Consider the following 21,946-nt stretch of genomic DNA (forward strand, 5'->3'; position numbering starts at 1 on the left):
AAAGATGTCTCTGCAAAGTCATCTCACTAAAGTATGATTTGTTATCAAGAGCATACTGAAACGCATAGCAATATTTTTACATGATAATATATTTTAAAATGTCACCTATTACTGAAATCTCGTCTACACGTCAACTTAAGGAATGGCCATAGAAGAATAAGTTTCCTGAATAAGAAGGGCATATCTGCAACTGTAGAGCTAACAAAGCCTTGCCGATTACAACAGTAGTAGGCACCACCAGAAGTATTATTTAAATACATAATATGTATCTTTCATTAATACAGAATCATAAAGGTTAAAAAAAAGGTTAAGCAAGCAAATAGTTACTACCGGGGTAACCACATTTACTAACTAACATTAAGTCATTAAGTGCTTGAATAGATTGTTCACAACAGGCAAATATCCGCAAAGCACCATAAAATTATGAATGATATGTTGTATTTATTTTTCATAGTGTGCTGATCTGCAACACAGAAAACGCTTTTACCTTTTGGACATACATTAGTTTATAAGTGAAAGAATACTTAGACCACATTTTGTTCATGCCCAAAATATTTCTAGGAAATTTACTTTCTCCTATTTTTCTCAGCAAAAGCAATAGCAAATCACTGCCATCCTTTCAAATTCAACATCATAAAATGTTGTGTGTAAAACCTAAAAGTTATTTAAAGCATTGGGGCTGGCTGCTCTTGACTTTCTGACTGAATGGATAAAAGGGATGCAGTGCGACAGCAAGGCAGAAAACTAGTAAAGCAGAGGGAAAGCAACACCACCACAACCTCAGATGGACGAAAACCAGAGTGCTGCCATTAAAACAAAAAACCTCTTTCCATAGTCCCCAGCAGAATTTATTTGCATGAAGGGCAGATTTTCATTCAAAGTACTTTCATATTCAGCATTGACATTTAAAGGGCAAATTCTAGGACACTACACTTAAATTCTATGCAGAACAAATTGTCATAATTTTCTTGTGTTGTAATTATTTAAGGGGTTCAGATCATGAAGAAAAAAAATAATTGTATTGCATGTAGACACCAGTCATGTCCAGTTTTGAAACCCATACCTTGCCACTTGTGCCTGACTAAAGCACGTACATATTTTCTTAGCTGTTTTAACTTCCTCATATACAAGTTCCGAACAAGGCTGTACCTATTAATTCACTCACACTGAAGTATCAGCTTTTGCTATCCTAAACATGCTCATTTCCTGGGAGTGCCTGCAACTGCTTTCATATTTCATAACGAAGAATTAGTAAACCTCCATCGCACATATGGGCACGCATGCCAAAACCAGAAGAGTACCAGAACATTAATGGAAAAAATGGCACATTAGATGTTGTACTGGCATCCAAAAGTACTTCTTTGGGTGGATACACAGACTGCATGAAAAAGGAGAATTTAAGTTCAACAGCAATAAGTGCTGAAAGAATCAACTCTAAATCTACTCACCCACCCAGAAAAGTGCAATTCTGATTTGTTATTTTATGTAAATGTCCCTTCAAGAACAGAAAGCAGAAAAATGTCTTTCTCGATTCTGTATCTAATAAGGATGACCAAACAAAAAAACTAGTGTGCCCTTAGTTATAAACAACAGAAAAATCTAAAATGCCATTTCAGAGAGGCATGACAACCACAGCCCCATGTAAGGGGAGGTCTGCTTAGGTAATCGAGGTCAGGATTTAGAAGTCAGATTATGTTCTTTTAGAAGATAATACAGTTGTCACAAACAACAAACATCCCTGCTCATCTAAGCAGACTCATCCACTCATTTCGTATTCAGTTCTCCCTTTCTAAGGGTGTAGGTTAATTAGTGCTAACCTACATATATGGAAAAGGTATGTTGTCCTCCCGGAGTTTCAGGCAAGGAGCTGAAGGCCAGACACAGACCTACCAGACAACAGAAACAGCTCTCACCTGACTCAGGATCTGGTTCTTCACAGAGTAAGCTAGAAGCACGGTGACTATTTCTGCATGGTAGTACCCCCAAAGCTGAGGACCATCATTGCACTTCTGGTACTGAGACTATTCACCCCACCAGTGCCAGATATTTGATCAAAAATTTAAGGTTCAAAAAAACATTTCTCACTCATTTGTAGGTTATTAATCAAGAAGCTGCACTATTTTTCTCCAGTAGTATTTTGTGTCAGTTTTAAAGCTAAAAAAACCCAGGTGGATAAACAGTTTGTGCTTACTTAAAATTATACAAAAGTACAGAATATAAGCAACCAAAATGTAGCCCTTTAACAGTAGTACTCTAGCAGGGACCATCATCACAATAAATGGTCTCGAATAGATATAACCACTGCATTACTCCCTTGACACACTTCCGTAAGTCAGACAGATATTCTGAAGGATTTCTTTCTTTCATTATGTTACCCACAAATATGACGTGAACTTTGCATCTAGAATTCTGATCTAAAGAAAAAGCTTCCTCTGATTCATATACTTTGGATAAAGAGCCATCAATTATCAAGCATACAGAAATTGGTTATGATAGCAATTTCATGTTTGACTACCTGTGCACTAAAGCTCAAGGTAATTTTGCTATTTTTATACTGAAGCATCACCAACTAACTACTGTATGCCTGAAAATTCAAACAACTTTAAGTACTAAAAATAATTTTTTGTATAACAGTTCTATTCTAGAACAAGTATTTCGGGTATTTAAAGGTAAAAACATAGTTGCATTGAAATCTTGGTGCTTGCACACTTTATTCTGTGTCCTATGGCTGCCTTTTCTTCTCTAGCTGCAAAGCCCACTTAGTGTTTTTTATTGTTTTTAGGTACTTTAAAGTAAAAGAAACCTAGATTAGAGCTATCAAGATCTGGAAAAGGTGAACCTTCAGGTGTGAAGGTTTTTTTTCCAATCCATTCAGAAGGGCTATGTGTAATTATACTCTTTATTAAAGAAACCTAACTATAATTTGGCATCAGTAATGTTTACAGTTCTGTAATGTACTGTAACAGTTTGAGATACTTTAAGAAAACCCTCCAAATACTGAGATGCTTATTGCAATTCCCTTTTAAAGATTCAAAAGCTTTCTAATGACTTTGCATTTCCTATTTTTATCTTCTTTACAGCATATAGTATTATATATTTGAAATATGCTTTCCATATAAAATCAAACTTGAAAATACCCACTTAGAAACAATATTTCAGTAAATAGAGGGTTTAAGGCAAGTCATTAATTTGGAAAAATTAATTTCCATTTGTTAGTCCTAGATTGACACAATTTTATTCCACCCCATCAGTGCCTTGGGATACACAACGTACATTCAGCAAAGGGCAGACAGATGACCCTATGGACATACGTTGCAAGTCCTGAGTGCCCATTGAAATAATGGTAATATCTTCATATAAGGCGTGACCCACAGGGACATGGCATGGGAGGGGTTAATTTGTTTTGTTTCCAGTCTTACTAAGGTATGTGATTTTCCTAGGTAATGCATTCTTTCCTTACTAAACATCTTTGCAAACAAATACAAACCCCTTTAAAAGGTGCTAAAAATGGGTTTTTGAAAACATACAAAATATATTCATCATAGTATTTCCTCAATCACTGTTTTAATGCTTGATATCTGCAGGTTATTTCTTGTTTCTGACTGAAACTATTATTTGTTGTGGAATAACTGTTCTTTTGCAAAAGATTTTCTTCTTCTAGTTTTTTGGACCACACAGGCTGGATGCTTTCATGCTTTTTGCTTCCTTTTTGAGTTCTTTTCAATGGAAATACCAACAACACCAGGATGCTGGCAATATGAAGACAGAAATAGCAGGAGCTAAAAAACAAACAAAAAATCATAATTCAATAAAACTCTGACCACTCTTACAGGATGCTTAAGAAATAAACTGTCAAACCCCATTTGCATAGAGTACTTTGCTCATAAGACATTTAAGTCAGGAAGACATTAATATTTCCTTTTTTTTTTAAAAAAGTATTAAGGGGGAAATCAGAAATGAAGTCAATATTCAGTATTTAGCACTATAACGGAGACTCAAAGTGAAGTCTGCTTTGAACTACTTTTTCACGAAAGTTACTTTTCGCAAGTCATTATCTAGTCTTGCTATAAAATAGTTGAAGTGTATATAGTGATATCAGAGGTACCCTTTGGTTTTGTTTTGTGGGGTTTGTTTTTCCCCCATCCTAGAAAAAATAAGTCTATTATGAGAGGAAAACGAGAGCACTTTATGGTTTCTCATACACAACACAAACTATGTTTGATCACTAGAACAGAAATACAGTTTGCTCAGCTAACAAATCAATCTTATAATTATCACTAAAATAGCTTCAGAAATCTTGTGCCACAGAAAATATTTCTATTTCAAGTTAAAAAAAAGAAAGAGGAAACAGGTAGAATGTGCTTACCTGTAAAAGGTGAAAGAGGGTTTTACAGAGAGCAGTACAAATGGCACGACTGTGTAACTTATTGCTATTTGAGTTGCCATCCATGTTATAATATCATAACACAGTTTAACAGCAGGAGATTCAACAAAATAGTGTCTGATATTGTTTCGTATCTGAAAAAGCAGATAGCAGTAAGTCAGATTATGAAAAAACTCTGAGCTACCTAACAGTAGAGGTTTTGTTGCACTTCTGCAGAATTCATAGGATGAATTGAAATGCTACAGTTTGGTCAAGTATCTTGGAACCATTCAACATACCCATCAACAGCAGTCAGTTCAAATTCCCTGCCTTTCAGGATAGTGTGCTTTAACCAGCACAGGAATTCAAATATTCATGAATTTAAGGAGAACTGAAGTAAATGAATCCCCGCCTAAATCCAATGCAACTTTGGACTACTCGTCTGAACAAGGCAGACGTTCTATTTTATCAAGCCATTCCGTAAATACAGTTTTGGAGTACATGAAAGCCAGAATACTTCTGCAAAAAAGCTTCTATTATGGTATGCTATTTGCATATACTTGCTATTAAGATAATTTTTAGGACAAGTAGGGTAAAAATCAGAATATAGAAACTATCAGTTCCAATGACATATTTCAGGATTCTTAACAACAACTAATATCAAGTGGGACTGTTATAAAAGGACTCAGTTTCCTATGCGGAGTCCTCTTTTCTTCATAAAATTCTGTTCAAACAATAGAATACTAGAGGTATTTAAAAAAAGCAAGTCCCACACAGGTTTGGGTTCAGTTTTATTGAAGTCTATAATTAAAAAGGCACCATTAGATCTTGGCTCCTGCTTCCTTTGACTGAACTGTCATCCTTGCTAATGCTCTAACAAGCCAAGATGGGCTCAATTCAGCTTTTGTTTAGCTTAGTATCACAGTGGCCACCTTTCAACCATCTGCGCTGAGGTTGCCCTCTCTGTAAAGTTGCACACCAATGGACAGTTTAACTTCTTTGTTCTTCAGTTCCTTTAGAACTCCTCATTCTAATGAGCAAATGGAAGGATAGCTCATGCTGATTTCATTCTTTACATTAAAAACCTTTTTTACCCTTCTTGTCCTTCTTACTCAAATTGCCCTGTAGGTATCACATTCCCACTCAGCCTTTGTTTAGTTAAGCTAAGTAAAAAAAGTCATTGTAGCCACACACCCTTCACCCTGCCATCTGCCATCTCCTCCCAGTTTTCTCCTAAGATCATGTGCAATGACTTGTTTTTTTTCACAAAATTTCTTGTAGAGAAATATAGTATTTTAGGAGTTGAAGGACCACTTTTAAGATAAATGTATTATTGCCTCTAGTCAACACCTAATTATGAAATGCGTAATGATTGAAGGGAGAAAAACTAGTGAATACATGCTTCGGCATGACAGGAGAAGAAAGTGTGGATCACAGCTGCCAAACTCCGCAGTTAATAAAGGCTAGTGAAGTTAAATAATAAACATACTGAAGTACCTCTAACATATCTATCAGTTAATATTAAGTATCTGTTAACACAGAAACTCAAAAATATTTTTATTTTACAGCCTATTGATCGATACATATGGAATGTGAATACAATGCAGCTTACTAGCGAAGCCCAGGTCGAAGTGCAGTGTGCACTCTGATTCACTGGATTCGCCTTACTGAGAGAACACAACAACTTTTACCTGTGAACTGTCCCTGAACCTTGGCTTTTGCACCAGCCCCTGGCTGATAAATGTCAAAAGTTCACTGTGACAGAGTCTGGAAAGAAGGGAGCTACACCTATTGTAAAGAAAGGAGTCAATTCTGTCAAACAAGGACTATATGCACATCTTTGTGAAGAAAGAGGAGGAGCATGTGTTTTCTTACTGTTAGTAACAATCTGAATCTGAAGTACACCTTCCCCTAGTTATTGTAACAGCAAAGAGCAGTCTGCTTCATTTCTCATTCTCCTGGTTCTTTCAACAGAAAAGTGGTCTGCTATTCTGCTCTGAGCTGAAATCTGATTTGTTTGTTCCTCTTTCCCATTAAGTAACTGATAAACCTGCCTCTGTTCTTACTCAGCTCTCTCAAGCAGAAACATGGGAGATTTCTCAGCAGATTTGCTGGTTCCATATAGTTCTGAATGCCAGCTGCAAAAAGCTTTTTAATGCGACTGCACTGCTGGCTGGCCAATTGTGGATAGCAACTGCACTGGAGATTTTTATCTCCTAGTTGAGTGGGAGCATTCTTTACTTCCCATCTCTACAATAGTACTGAAGAGAAATTAAGGAGGAGGTGGACAGCATTGATCCCCAAATTTTAAGTTACTCATCATCAGTGATTTTTTTCATCATCAGAAAGTTTTTTCAAAATTATCTTAGATAACATCATCCTGTTCAGCATGGCATAGTAATATATGATCAGTTAACACAGAGGAAGAGCTTCCACAAAAGATCCGCTACAAAGCTGTTACAGGCTGTCTACAGTCTTGCTTGTTTCCACTTATCAGCCCCTCTTTAGAATTACTTATTCCCACTGCTGTCATAACTAAAATAGCAAGCAACACTATCAGACAGACCATGTCAACTGTAAAACTCATCTTTGGACTACAGAAGACGATCAATTTTCTTTTAAAAAAACTTAATATTAAGATGATAGATGGTTGGTACTTACAGCTCGTGCTGCTAGTGTCATTAGCACTCCTGTTAAAAATGTTAAATAATATCCTGGGTAAACGCCATGCCAGATGGCAGAAAGGATGAAGGTCTGGATCGTTGGGCTGAAGATTGCTCGCTCGTAGCACACTCTAGCAAGTCAAAGACAATTCACGGTAAGTGAGATGAGATAAATCACAAACAGTCATCCCACTTATCATTTATACATTTATACTTTTCACAGTTTCATCTCCAACACATCACTTGCAAAGCAACTGCAGTTTACTATTATTTAATAATGTTGCCACTATATTACGACTTACAGAAAGTACTTCAAGCTGTTTACAGCTCCCGATTTAACCCCTCAGCGCTAATCTATGTTCAGTGCCATCACATATGGCATTCATTATTTATAACGAAGTGATACACCAGCATCCAAAGTCAGGCTTTGGTATTAATAAGGGATCTTGAGCCATCCGAGAATGTGTTTGAAAAGCTACAGTGGAAGGCACAGACTACCCCAAACTCTTGTGATCAGTCAGATACAAAACGAAAGCAGCTTATAGGAGAAATGGAAAAGTAAAAACTACCTTCAATTTTGAGTAATAGAGAGGCTACAGTTAAAAATGTGTCTGTGTAGGGCAATTAGGTGACCATGACAATGAAATTATAATTAATGACACTAGGGATGTGCGAATATCAAATAAAGAGAACGCTGAACTTTGCTATTTAAAATTTGAGACACTGAATTATTAGACAAGGTCCTACAGTAAGGAATTCTAGAAGGAAGAAGGGACAAAGGAATCCAAGAAAGGTAGCTTCTAGAAGACAACATTAAATGACACAATGACAAACCATCATGATGTGGAAGAATGATAGGAAGCATGGTAAGGTCCTGATATGGCTTCATCAAGAGTTCTTTAATGTCTCTAATGATCTGAAAACCAAAAACCAATAGGAAATATGGAAACAGATGCACACTAACAGGAAGCAAAAATGAATAGCACAAGCATGCACGAACACCAATCTAAGGCTAACATACAAAAATGAGTTTTAACTAAAAAAGACCATAGACACCGATATGCAAAAAGGTTTTGTAAAGACATAACAAGTAACAAAGAGAGAAAAGAATGCACATCTATTATTCAAAGAAGACAACAAGCTAATGATACAGAGGCCCGAAACATTCACTACTAATCTAATTACTACAGTACATACGAAAGATTGCCTAGACCAAATGATACAGTCATTGTTGAAGAGCAGAAGGTAAAAACACAGGATCTGAATAAGATCAAAAGTGTATTTTTCTAATTTAGTTTATTCCAGTCAAATAGATATGGTAAATTTTATCTTATGAGGTCTTCAGTGTGGGGTACCAGCACAGCCCTCTCGCCTTGCCAAAGGGCTTCGCTAAGGATGGCCATGCAGATGGGAACATGGGGCTAAGCAAGGTGGAGATGCATGCATGCATAACGCACACAACTATCTGAGGGCATATGCCAGAAATAGACCACCTTAAAGATGAAAGCAACACTGCCCAGACTAAACAGTAACCAGGCAATTTCAAAGAGGCTTCCGAGACAAAGAATCTGTCAACCTAGAAAGTACAAAAGCATTAGGAAAACATGTAACCAGTCAGGGAGACATCTTGGAGCGCAATATTAGTCATCAAAACCTAATTTGACCCTGCCAGAAGATTCCCCACTAACATCATGACCTCTGTCTCTGCAAACACGGAGCATCCTCCCTGGTAGACACTGGGCAGCCTGCATCCAGCTCAGAGACTGCCAGCGCAGTATGCAATACACAAGGAGCAATAACTCATCCCTGTCAGCCTCATGGATGCGACCTCGTGGCATGCTCTTCTACTTCGCATGTGAATCCATGGGTTCACATAGAACTGGAGCACCCACGTCTCCCACAAGCAGTGCACACAAGCAGGGGGCCCACAGTCCCAGAATGAGGTGTGGGTTTGTCCCCCACACGTCCTTGGGAGCAGAGGTGCAGTTTGCATGTAGCTGCATGTGTACACGTGCACTTGTTAAACTCCCTGGGATTAGTTACCAAAGAGTGGTTAGAAACGTTTATTAAACCAGAACACTAAACATGTACAAAATGTTATCTGTTCTCATACCGACATTAATTCTGAATGTATATTTCACTGACCGGTGGTTAATTATGTATCATTAATAAATTGATAAATGGCTTCAATCTTTATTTGGTTTAAAATGCTTTAACTAAGCGAATTTTCTCCTGCAAAGCATTCAGGAGCTAACAAAGCTAACTGAATTAACTAACAAATTTCAGCTATATCAATGCAAGACAGGTAAGATATATACTAGAAAAAATCATCAGGCTTCATAAAAGAGTAAGAAGGGTAAACTATTCCATGGATTCATCAATAATAAATCGTGTTGAAATGCTTCACCTGACATTCCTAAAAGCAAACCAAGGAAATATGGTCACCACAACAGGCTGAAAAAAATCTATTCAAGTATGGGTGGTTCAGGTTATCTTATCCATACCTTGCTCTAGAAGTGGGAAGATGCATCAACTATTCAGCAAGGTACTGCCTTCGGTCTGGTTCTATATTTTTACTACTAGCTTGGGTGGCAGATCAGGAAGTTTATTTTTCCACCCTGTCTTCCCTCCTTTTTTTGGGGTGGGAGGTAGGGTGGACAAGATTGGCATTGTTTTCTTAGCAGATAGAGCACTAGAATCCAAAGTTATCTTGACAGACTTGAATGATGTTCCAAAATCAACAGGATGAAGTCCAACGTATAGAACATCTAATAAGAGAAGTGGAAGATACACAACAGTACCCATCCCTGTGACATTTCTGAAAAGTGTAGCTGAGTATGAATATGATTTAACAGTACGAAATACTGAGTATCAGCTGAGCATGAATTGACACTAGATTGCTGCTGCATAAAAGACAGATGTAATACTGTCATTCTAATACAAAGTGTTACCTAAAGAAAAGAAAGGTAATTAATCGACTCAAATCATTCAACTCTGCCTGTAACAAGCCATGGAAAGACGCTGGAGGTCATAGCAGAAGTACTACAGCCACTGTAAGAACACAAGAAGTTTGGAAATACGGCAGAACAGAGCAAAAAGAACCACAGAGATTTTGCAAATAGGACCAAAGACAAATGGAATTAAATGTTTTCTTTGGAAAAAAAAAAGAGAATGAACAGGCTGAGGGGGAACATAGCAGCTTCCCTAGCCAGGAAACATTATCATGATATATCTTGTTGATACATGCCACTATGTAACTACCTATTTTAATTTTCATGCTTGTAACAATAATACCTTTGAATTGCTGGTTTTTGTGATCTACAGTAAATGTTTATTAAGCTTCTTTATGATCTGTAGATCCGTTACCCGTGTTTTTACAAGTAGTTTGTTTTTACAGACAATCAGGGTTTAAGTCCTGTAATTCTGATGGTTCCGTTTCTCTTGAGAGACCAAATGCTGATGTCTGGCATTTCATGTGAGAGAAATGCTTAAGATTTTGAGTACTTCTATAAATGGCAAACAAGTGAGGTATTAAAAGTGAATTAAAAAGTTATTAAAAGTAATAAATGAGCTTGTCCTCTATTCTAACTGCTGTAGCATTGCAATTAGCCAAATGATTGGTAATACAGTATACACTTTGTACCACTGTTTACGGTCCTCATATATAATCATTAAAACAGTCTTTTACTTGCAACAAAACTTTAAGAAAACATCCACCCTCCCCCTCCTTCACTGTCACAAAATCAATACGGATTTAGACTATCCTCAAAGATTCTTCTACAATTGTTCTTAAAAATATTAAAGGAGATGCTTTAATTTTACTTCACATCCTCTTTTAGTGTCACCCCGAGCAATTGATTTGCATGTTTTTCTTTCAACTGTTAATAGAAATGTTACTCTTCTCCATTAAAAGGAGTTTTCATTTAGAATCATTTCCTTTAGGAGATTTGAAAGTTTGTTGAAACACAACCTTTTCCTATTAAGTTTTGATATTGATAAACTTCTGTTCTCTAACGAAATTAAAACGCATTTTAAAATAGCTAAATAGCATATTTGCTTTATTAAACGATACATTTCAATACCTGCAAGCACATAATTCTTCCTTGCTGACTGTCCTAGCAATAGATTCTATCACCGGATTGAGCCAACTAGAATAATCACATAAAATTCAATTTCTGTTTTTAACTGGGTCAGAAAAATATTTAGGGAAGAGATTATGGAAGAAAGAGAATACACTATAAATAAATTTGATGGAAGAAACATCCTGTTGCCAGCTGTCCTAGAATAAGAGATAAAGTCCTGCGAGCAATCCCAAGACAGGGGTCTCAGTTAAACTTGCACCTAATGATAGAAGATCAACCAAACAGACTGGGAGAAAGGAAACTCCCCACACACACTATTCAAGAACACTTTTTTAACTTTCTAGTTACCACAAAGAAGTAGCAAAAGCAGAATGACGTAGTTCACTGGGTATCACACCTGTTTCCCAGACAAAGAAAAAAGTGCGCCTGAGGGATGGATACTTATTTGCAATGTTTGCTGACAGCACACAGCAGGGTTTGGTAGCTGCCATGCATCCTTTATGGAAGGAGCACAGAAAGTTCTCACAGAATGCATGGAAGTTCCCGTATGACTGTGGCTAAAAAGAATGCAGAGCTTTCACAGGCTAAGAGGTACATTTTGCCTGCAGCTCTCAGCAACAGATACTGCTTTGAATGCTAAGAGAGAGAAAAAAAAAAAAAAAAGGAAAGAGACACCTCCACAGACTAACGGCTTGAAGTTCCCTATGACCAACAGAAAAGCAGAAAAACAGTTTGTCATAACCTGATAGTTTACACTAAGAGAGAAGTCCTAAATTCAGAGGCTTTAATTGAAGTATTACAAGAAGAATGTCCAATGCAGTTGCTAACCAACTGATGTTTTGTAGGGTTTAGCTTTAAATGTTAAATTATCTTCAAAGAAATATTTCATCCAAGAAACTTCAGTGGAGAAAAGCTTTCCTTTAAGAAATAAATACCTTTTAAGCCAAAGAGCTGTTTGGATATTCCAGTTATCAAGAAACATCTTGAAACTTGTGGAAAACTGTAAAGTAAAAACAAATTCATTATTTACGTAAAGTGTTACAAAATATTTAAATATTCCGACATATATATAAAAAGAACCGACTTTGTGATGAGTTGAATGAGGTATTTACTCAACTACTTATAACCACAAATTATTTTGGAAGTCAACTGACAAGTAGAACACTTTCAAAACAGACTCTATTTTCCATCCTTTCCAAAGGGTGTGAACACGTCATTTCTGACTTAGTACATATTCACTATCTTGAGTAACAAAATGCGTAGGAAAAGCTACTGAAATTACAAGCACCTACCTACATGGGCAAGTATTTTATATTAAAGAGCCAGAAACAAACCTCTATTTGCTGAATTCTCAGGTTTGATATTAGATCCCAACGTGTAACTCCATTTTTATCATAGCCTCTAAAACCAAACCCTGCTGCATTATTAATTGCATCTGCTGCAATGAAACAAAAAGAAATAAATTAATTATGAACTGCCTGTATTATAAATTGTGCATCAACATGTAGTTTGCTCAAAATATTTATCACATTTTAAAGGCTACTTTTTTTGAATACTGAGGATCACTGTATTACACACTTGAACAAACAGAAAATAATCCAAGCAACACACCAGCTTTCAATACAAAAACTTGTGCAAAAGCAAAAGAATGAAAGGTAGCACTCTTGACTTCACAGTACAGATGTCCCCTCTCTCACACCACCTACTTAGACTTGCTTGCGTGATTTGACAGAAAAACAAACTCAATGAGATGCATCAAGACCATGAAACAGTGGCTGGCTGTAATGATTTGGGATAGCAGCTCAACACTCAGACATGTGTCTTTGGTCTTCATTATCCAGCAACAGTGATGTTTAAAGCATAAAGTTCTGCGATTCACTTCAAGCTGGTGCACATTTACAGCACCACACAGAGCAGTGCAAACCTACTAGGAGAAAACAGTAATTAACTAAGCAATGCAGAGCTTGTCACATTGCCACTAATGGCACAAGGCCACTGTTAACACTTCTAAAGGTGAAGTGTTTACAGTGCACGTCAAAGGTCAAACAGTTCAAAGCAAACAATATTTTTCCCTCAGAGAAAAAGCTGCTACTGTCATCTGCACTAAGCAGGAAAATACAAGGGATGTCAGTCTGAATAGTGGGTTAGAATTAAGGGACAGGCTCATAAGGGTCACACAGGTGACATTACTGTGGGTGTGTACTACAGGCCACCTGACCAGGAGGAGGAGGTTGATGAGGCCTTCTACAGGCAGCTGCAAGCAGCCTCACAGTCACAGGCCCTGGTTCTCATGGGGCACTTCAACCACCCTGACATCAGCTGGGAAGACCATACAGCTAGGCAGGCGCAATCCAGGAGGTTCCTACAGAGCATGGATGATAACTTTCTGATGCAAGTGGTGGAGGAACCAACAAGGAAAGGCATGCTGCTGGACCTTGTGTTAACAAACAAGGAGGGACTGGTGGAGGATGTGAAGGTCGGAGGTAGACTCTGCTGCAGTGACCATGAAATGGTTTCCTTCTTTGGAGATATTCAAGACCCGCCTGGACAAGGTCCTGTGCAGCCTGCTGTAGGTGACCCTGCTTCAGCAGGGGGGTTGGACTAGATGACCCACAGAGATCCCTTCCAACCCCTACTATTCTGTGATTCTGAGTTCAGGATCCTGCGTGGAGGAAGCAGGGCGATAAGTAGGATCAAAACCCTGGACCTCAGGAGGGCTGACTTTGCCCTCTTCAAGGAGCTACTGGGAGGAATCCCGTGGGCCAGGGCTCTCGAAGGCAGGGGGGCCCATGAGTGCTGGTCGCTCTTTAAACAACACTTCTTCCATGCACAGGAGCAATGCATCCCCCTGAGAAAGAAATCTAGCAAAGGAGGCAGGAGACCTGCATGGTTAAACAAGGAGCTTCTAGCGGAGATCAGGCAGAAGAGAAAGGTCCATGGAATGTGGAAAGAGGGACAGGCCACTTGGGAAGAGTACAGAAACGTGGTGAGAGCATGCAGGGATGCGATGAGGAAGGCCAAGGCTCACCTGGAATTGAAGCTGGCAAGGGATGTCAGAAACAACAAGAAGGGCTTCTTCAACTACATCAGCAGCAAAAGGAAGGCCAGGGACAATGTGGGGCCGCTGCTGAATGAGGCGGGTGTCCTGGTGACGGAGGATGCGGAGAAGGCAGAGCTACTGAATGCCTTCTTTGCTTCAGTCTTCAGTGCTAAGACTGGCCCTCAGGAATCCCAGGCCCCGGAGGTAAGAGAAGAAGCCTACAAAGAGGACGACTTTCCCTTGGTCGAGGAGGACTGTGTGAGGGATCGCTTAAGTGATCTGGATGTCCACAAATCCACGGGCCCCGATGGAATGCACCCACGAGTGCTGAGGCAGCTGGCGGATGTCATTGCTGAGCCACTCTCCATCATCTTTGAGAGGTCCTGGAGGACAGGAGAGGTGCCCGAGGACTGGAGAAAGGCCAATGTCACTCCAATCTTCAAAAAGGGCAAGAAGGAGGACCCAGGGAACTACAGGCCAGTCAGCCTCACCTCCATCCCAGGAAAGGTGATGGAGCAGCTTATCCTGGAGGCCATCATCAAGCAAGTGGAAGAGAAGGTGGTTATCAGGAGTAGTCAGCATGGATTCACCAAGGGGAAATCATGCCTGACCAATCTGATAGCTTTCTACGATGACATGACTGGCTGGGTAGATGAAGGGAGAGCCGTGGATGTTGTCTACCTTGACTTCAGCAAGGCTTTCGACACAGTCTCCCATGATATCCTCCTAGGGAAGCTGAGGAAGTGTGGGCTGGATGAGTGGTCGGTGAAGTGGATAGAGAACTGGCTGAATGGCAGAACTCAGAGGGTTGTCATCAGCGGCGCTGAGTCTAGTTGGAGGCTGGTAACAAGTGGTGTCCCCCAAGGGTCAGTACTGGGCCCAGTCTTGTTTAACTTCTTCATCAACGACCTGGATGAAGAGTTAGAATGTACCCTCAGCAAGTTTGCTGACGACACCAAACTGGGAGGTGTGGTAGATACACCAGAAGGCTGTGCTGCCATTCAGCGTGACCTGGACAGGCTGGAAAGCTGGGCAGAGAGGAACCTGATGAGGTTCAACAAAGCCAAATGCAGGGTCCTGCACCTGGGGAGGAACAACCTCATGCACCAGTACAGGCTTGGGGTGGACCTGCTGGAGTGCAGCTCTGCGGAGAGGGACCTGGGTGTCCTGGTGGACGACAGGTTAACCATGAGCCAGCAGTGTGCCCTGGCTGCCAAGAAAGCCAGTGGGATCCTGGGGTGCATCAAGAAGAGTGTGGCCAGCAGGACGAGGGAGGTTCTCCTTCCCCTCTACACTGCCCTAGTGAGGCCTCATCTGGAGTACTCTGTCCAGTTCTGGGCTCCCCACTTCAAGAAAGATGAAGAGCTACTGGAGAGAGTCCAGCGGAGGGCTACAAGGATGATGAGGGGACTGGAACATCTCCCCTACGAGGAGAGGTTGAGGGAACTGGGCTTGTTCAGCCTGAAGAAGAGAAGGCTGCGAGGGGACCTTATAAATACCTACAAATATCTGAAGGGTGGGTGTCAGGAGGATGGGGCCAAGCTCTTTTCAGTGGTGCCCAGTGACAGGACAAGGGGCAGTGGTCACAAACTGAGGCACAGGAAGTTCCACCTGAACATGAGGAAGAACTTCTTCCCTCTGAGGGTGACGGAGCCCTGGAACAGGCTGCCCAGGGAGGTTGTGGAGTCTCCTTCTCTGGAGATATTCAAGACCCGCCTGGACAAGGTCCTGTGCAGCCTGCTGTAGGTGACCCTGCTTCGGCAGGGGGGTTGGACTAGATGACCCACAGAGGTCTCTTCCAACCCCTACTATTCTGTGATTCTGTGAATAGCGCCTGTCACTTTCAGTCATCACCTTTGCCTCCCCGCTTTGTTAGCTCAGACACTAAAATCTCCTCAGCCATACTTCTCAAATTTGGATGGCCGCTTACAAGGAAACAAGTTTTTTTCCCCAAATATTGCCTCTGTTGAGCGAGGCGCTTGGTTGCATGGACCCTAACATGGACACACATCCACACGGCACGAACCCAGCCATGTGTCCCCTTATGTGCATAAGTGAGTGACCAGGGGGAGGAGAACACCAGCTCCTCTCCCAGTCCAGAGAAGTCCGGAGGAACTGGAAGCAAGGTAGGCAAAAGGCTCTGCAGAAGCAATACAGATGTAGTTCTCCAGTTATGGAGCATGAGCCCTCTCTGTTAGCTCAGAATTCATCTAAAGCAGTGTAACTAGATTGTCATGTTTTAAATTACAACTAGCAAGGCAAGAGAAATTGCTCAGTTCGTATTACCATATTAAAAAGAATATACTCTATACAATAGTGACATGTAAGAGAAATACATATCTTTTGCATTTTCCTTTCTTTCTCAACAACTTTTTCAAGGTATTAATCCAATGTATTTGGAAGGTAAAAGAAACAATTGACTTAAACAGTTCCTTTCCTGAAGTTCAGTTTCTCCAGGTATCTACCAGTCTGGAAGAGGGCTTTGTGATGTTTGATTTAACCTAGGGTAATTTATAACAATTTTATTTCCTCATCAACAATTTTAAAGAACAACTTGGAAAGCAACAAAATCTGCTGCTATACATCTGATATCACCCATGCCAACTTCCAACATTAGACAATTACTTTATGCTCAATTAGAAACAGCTGAAGACACAAACTCTGTAATTCCTTGCTAGCTAGAGTACAAAGACCACACTTAGAGCAAATACTTATTTTATTAACTAGCATTTTAGTAAATATTCATTCTGAATGATTCATTTTATTAACAGTTGCAAAGAATAGCAACATACAACTCAAAAGCGCGACATCCAGTAAAACTGTTAAGGCCCCCTCACATTCTACTCATACCATTAGAAGTTTAGACAGGGTAAAGTGCAAGGCAGAAGGTAAAAAAAGTTACTTGGCAAACTAAAAGCATAGCGTCGATATAGTTTATTTTCTTCAGTATTTTACCAAAGGAATGCTAGCTCTACACTGCTAGCAAGCACATAAGGAGAAATCCATCTGAAGTATTACATTTAAAAAAAACAATGAAGATTATTCATTTTTCAGATAACTCCTACTATTTACAGATGATGATACTGGTGCATATGAGCACAATATTCAAAATTATTTCATTCCACAACAAGCCCCAGAATAACTATATCCAGACAAGCTGAAAGCACTTCATTCATTGACCAGGAATGAAACCAGCAGCTGTAAATGAGTCATGCTGCTCTGCTACACTAAGGCTTGCTTTATTCCATTGTTTCCCACAGATTCTCTCTCAAAAGAATTATGAAACAAAAATGTAAAACTGGAGAGGAGGAGGAAGCTGATGAAATCTGTTTTGTGAGCCACTTCCAAGATGTCAGCTTACATAAATACATCATTTTGCTGTTTGTGTCTTTTTTTTTCCTCCAAATAACTTGGAGTGAAAAGCAAAACTTTTTTTAACCTATATCACCTGTTCAGCAACAGGGTGTTCTCCTGTTTGCCAATTAGAATTTTTAGTAAATTAAGACTAAAACTGAAATGCCACCCATCAAATTCTTAAAATACTACTGTGAATTCCATCTACTCTTAACAAAGCCATGCTGGATCTGAATTTCAATAGTCATTTTTCCTTCATGTTTGAATACATTCAGCAAATTACTGATAACTAACCACAGAAAGACTTAAAGAGGCTTTTCAGATATGCCAAAATCAAAGCACATATCCAAATAGAAATATCAGGGATTGTGTATCAGACTTATTTCACTGCAATTTTTAAAAAGCAATAAAGTCATTGCTGATTAACACATTATCAATCTCCCCAAACCCTCATGTTTCACTCAGATTTGTTCAGCAGACCATGATCTCCTTTGCAACACTCTTGCAACACTGTGCTTAGATTTACAGCAAGTTGTTTCTCAAAAAGAGACACCATTCAATACACTTTGACAATACCTCGTAATACTTCAACGTAATAACGTTTTCCTAAGGCCTCAAGAGGGCACTGTCACTTTTTAATACATGCTTAGTGTGTCGCATCTCAAGTGAAACTCAACACATGCACTTTCTTTTACATACATATATACACACACACTTACCCAAAGTCCATGCAAAATAATACTTGGGTCTGGCAGCCATAAGAGACAGGTACAGGTAGAAAAACCTTACAGGCCATGATGCTGTAGCTCTGAAGTTATCATCGATGTTGTATTCCACAGGCAAAGTTTTTGTAATAGTCATGTGGAAGAGTAAGGACAGGCCACAGATTAAGAGTTTCTGTGCCACGGCTATCTGAAAAGTTTAAGATGGGAAACTTGTAAACTTCAGTTTTTGTTAATCTGGAAGCAAAGGCAAGTTATAATCTTCCTTCCCTACACAGACATACATGTATATATGTCAATCTTTCAGTAACATACACTACTTCAAAAACTTTCAAGTTGTTGATAACATTTTATAGAGGCTCAAGGAATATTATCATCTTGATTAAGTTGTGAGCACCACTTCCAGCAAACACAGCAAATCCAGCCTGACCACAGTGAGCCTCTAAAAAGCCTTTCAATAATGCAAACATCTTTCCCAACTCCATTTTTTTCTTATTTCATTGTCAAATTACTGAAGCAATGAAGTTAAGACATCATAACACTAAGCATATAATCTAGGACAAAATGAGTACAATTACTGCAGAGATGCCAAAAACAATGGCAAAAGCTTCAGTTCATTTTCAGTAATCTGTGGTATAATGCAGGTGCTCAGTTGCTGCTCAACTCTATATCAATCATCTCTGCTAGATTATTACAATGTCTATATTCTAAACCAGCTAAAATACTGAAATAATTAATTTACAGCCAAAATATCTCAGTTCTATATAGACCTGTTTTCCCAAACTCAAGTGATTAAGGGTCAAATCATATGTTCACAGACATGTAAAAATACGGTGTTCAGGTAGGGCCTGGACTCAGATTTTCTCAAATTCAGTTTTGCTATAAGCACCACACTGAAGAGTATGTATTATTAGGAAAACGTTTCTAAGGTTCTATTACAAAAGACACAGAGCAATAATGCACAACACTGACTGCTATAAGTAGCTAGTCTGATCCACATCCCAAGGGCAGACACCATGTTCTGTGCAAGCTCCTAAAGTAACACACTAAGCGAGCACCTACAAAGAGAACTTTGAGAGCTAGTTCACTTCAACGTAATTGTCAAGTTTGGATTGTAAGTAACCTCAATATTTAAACATTACAATTCTACAAACACTGAACTTGGCAGGCAAACAATCCATCTAGCTATTTTTCTTTGAAGCATCAGAATAAAAAGACAGCCAGAATCTTTCTTCCATCCATCCTGCTTCCAGGATACCTGCCCAAAACTTTTAAAGATAACACCCTGCTGCAATTAGAGTGCAGCTTCACTTGTCTAGTTCCAAAACAAAGAGCAATTCTGTTCCATGATACAGAATGGAGCATTAAGTGCCCAACTGAAAACAGACTTTTGCAAGACACAGAGTATCAAAGATTCACCCAGTCAGAAATGTAAGAGGTGGTACAACCCGATAACAAATTTGACTTGGAAAAGCTGTAACATGGTGAGGGTAACTTTGGATATTGCATGGATTTCACATGGCTCATCCCAGAAGATATTTCAGAGGATCAGAAAACCCAGCTAATTAAACAAACCAGCTGGATAATTCAGGAGGCAACTACCTATCAACAGCTAAAGCTAGCATTTAATTATTTGTTTCTACTTGCTTTTTAATAAACTTAATTTTAATATTTTACTCTATTACAAGAGTTCAAAGTAAACAGCATCAACTTTCTAAAAGTGTTTCTTTGTTTTTCTAGCAACTATTAATGGATCTTTGTCTTTGCCAAAGCAGAGTGAAAGTTCAGTTGGCTTAACTTCTTCAGGAATTTAAACAGATATCCATGTTGAGAAAATCCGTTATTAACGCTAACGAATCTTTAATTTTGGTATGCAATACCTGATACATGCAAAAGTTGGATATTTCTAAATACCATAAGGCATCAATCCAAAGTTCTGAAGACAGTTGCAGGGATTTAACTTCAAAGTCTAAGCCATAATTTAAAGTCACGTTCAATTTAAGCATGAGAAACACTATTTATAGGCTGGTAACATTAACATGCAACTTAAAACATAAGCATAAACATAGAAAATACACATTTTTCATCTGAAGATCTCTACAAAGTCTCAAAACATGTTTCATCAACTTATAATTAACGCCATCTCTGTTTTAAGGCTTGCCACTATTTATTTTATTTTATTGTTGGTAAATAGAGATTCAACCCAAAATATGCTTAGTACCTCTTTGAAGGTTTTTAAAGACATCAGGGGTGTGAAAGCCCTTCTTTTAAGGAAAAGCATCAGAGTTTCAACAAAATTTATCTTGAGAAAAAAATAATGAACTCATACAGGGCTCTGCCATAAATTGTACTTGTAAAAAATAAACTCTGCAGTTTTCAGTTTGTACCTATAGAAAAAATACTGTGGGAGGAAGGTGTTTCAATTTATTAAGTATTTAAATGATGTATTTCTAAATGTTGCTGCTAAAAAAATTGCAGGGACACACATAACTACATCCAGAAAGAGCACGACTTTCTTTTTTAAATTACACTACTTCACCCAATAAGTCTTGGGGGGAGGTGTTGTGTTTGGGGTTTTTATATTTTGGAGTGGGTTTTTTTTTTTTTGTGAGGTGTGTTTTTTGGTGGGGTTTTTTTTGGAGGTTTTGTTTGTTTGTTTGTTTTTTGTTGCAGTGGGTTTTTTTTTTAAATGGCAACCTAGTTTTAAGCTGGATCAAATTATCTCAATCAGACCACGACGCAGCGCAACGCATGGTAGTGCTGCTAGGATAAGCAAAGGAGATCCAGAACCCATAGCCAGGATGCACCATATCCATTCAGCGAGCGTTTATACTTGGGCTGGTCTAAATATATTAGTAAAGTACAGCCTGAGGCTTGTTTATAGCACTCAAGTTTTGAACACATTTTCACAGAAATAAAAGTCCTCACCTGACACCAAAATAATCTATAGTTCAATTACCTATAGAAATGCATTTGGTAAAACATTAATTAACTTCCTACTGCTCAATTGACGAGGTTACCCATATAAGCTTCTTTGCCAAGACATAACTGGGTAATCACTGGACTGCACGTTCACAGGAGGTTTGATCAGTTTTTAGAAGGATGAAGTAACTAATTTAAAAGTTTGAAGTTTAATTTCATTCACTCTTTAAAGTTTACACGGTATCAAAATAACTGTTCTGTTAAGGAATTAAAAGACATAAGCTGCAGGATAACTTTGACCTCATATGAAGTAGAATATACAATTTATTGTACAACAAAGGTAGAAAGGCCTGGCTCATTTAGTTTTGACAAACAAAAACTGAGCATACCTGTACAAAAATATCAAATATGGTCAACACTGGGAAGCAAAAACATACTTGAGCTAAAAGACAGTGCCAGGACAAAAACAAAACTTGCATAAGTTAGACAGGAATATAATTATGTTGAAAGCTAGATACCAAATCAGAGAACGGAGTTCAGGAACAGCTTTCTAACTGAAGCAATAAAGGTAGAACACTGGCTGAGCTCAGGAATTTTATAAATATATTACTGTATAAACACGTCTAATATATAAAAATATACACAAAAAAGTAGAAAAAGCTATTTAAAACTTATTTGAATGGATTTGTTCTTGGTTGATAAAGAATCAATAACGAGGTCAATATAATATTGAGCTATATTAAAGCATATTATAAAGGGGAGGTTAGCGCCTCAGGTAAAATTTACAGGCAATTAAGCAA

At 38.7% G+C, this 21,946-nt stretch overlaps 1 protein-coding gene across 2 annotated transcripts in view; it reads right to left on the reverse strand.

Moving 5' to 3' along the window:
• Window positions 1-2,866: 2,866 nt before the first annotated feature.
• The window catches only part of MBOAT2 (membrane bound glycerophospholipid O-acyltransferase 2), a 104,190-nt gene continuing 85,110 nt past the window's right edge, over window positions 2,867-21,946 (reverse strand). For both annotated transcript variants that reach the window (XM_075414812.1, XM_075414811.1), the window contains 6 exons: window positions 18,222-18,414; window positions 12,443-12,546; window positions 12,044-12,108; window positions 7,025-7,157; window positions 4,367-4,518; window positions 2,867-3,779 (listed from right to left, as the gene is read on the reverse strand). In XM_075414812.1, coding sequence (XP_075270927.1) covers window positions 3,557-3,779; window positions 4,367-4,518; window positions 7,025-7,157; window positions 12,044-12,108; window positions 12,443-12,546; window positions 18,222-18,414 — 870 coding nt within the window. In that variant the 3' untranslated portion in view covers window positions 2,867-3,556. The remainder of the gene's footprint in view (window positions 3,780-4,366; window positions 4,519-7,024; window positions 7,158-12,043; window positions 12,109-12,442; window positions 12,547-18,221; window positions 18,415-21,946) is intronic.

Source organism: Opisthocomus hoazin, chromosome 2, assembly GCF_030867145.1.
Source record: "Opisthocomus hoazin isolate bOpiHoa1 chromosome 2, bOpiHoa1.hap1, whole genome shotgun sequence".
NCBI classification, from domain to species: domain Eukaryota; kingdom Metazoa; phylum Chordata; class Aves; order Opisthocomiformes; family Opisthocomidae; genus Opisthocomus; species Opisthocomus hoazin.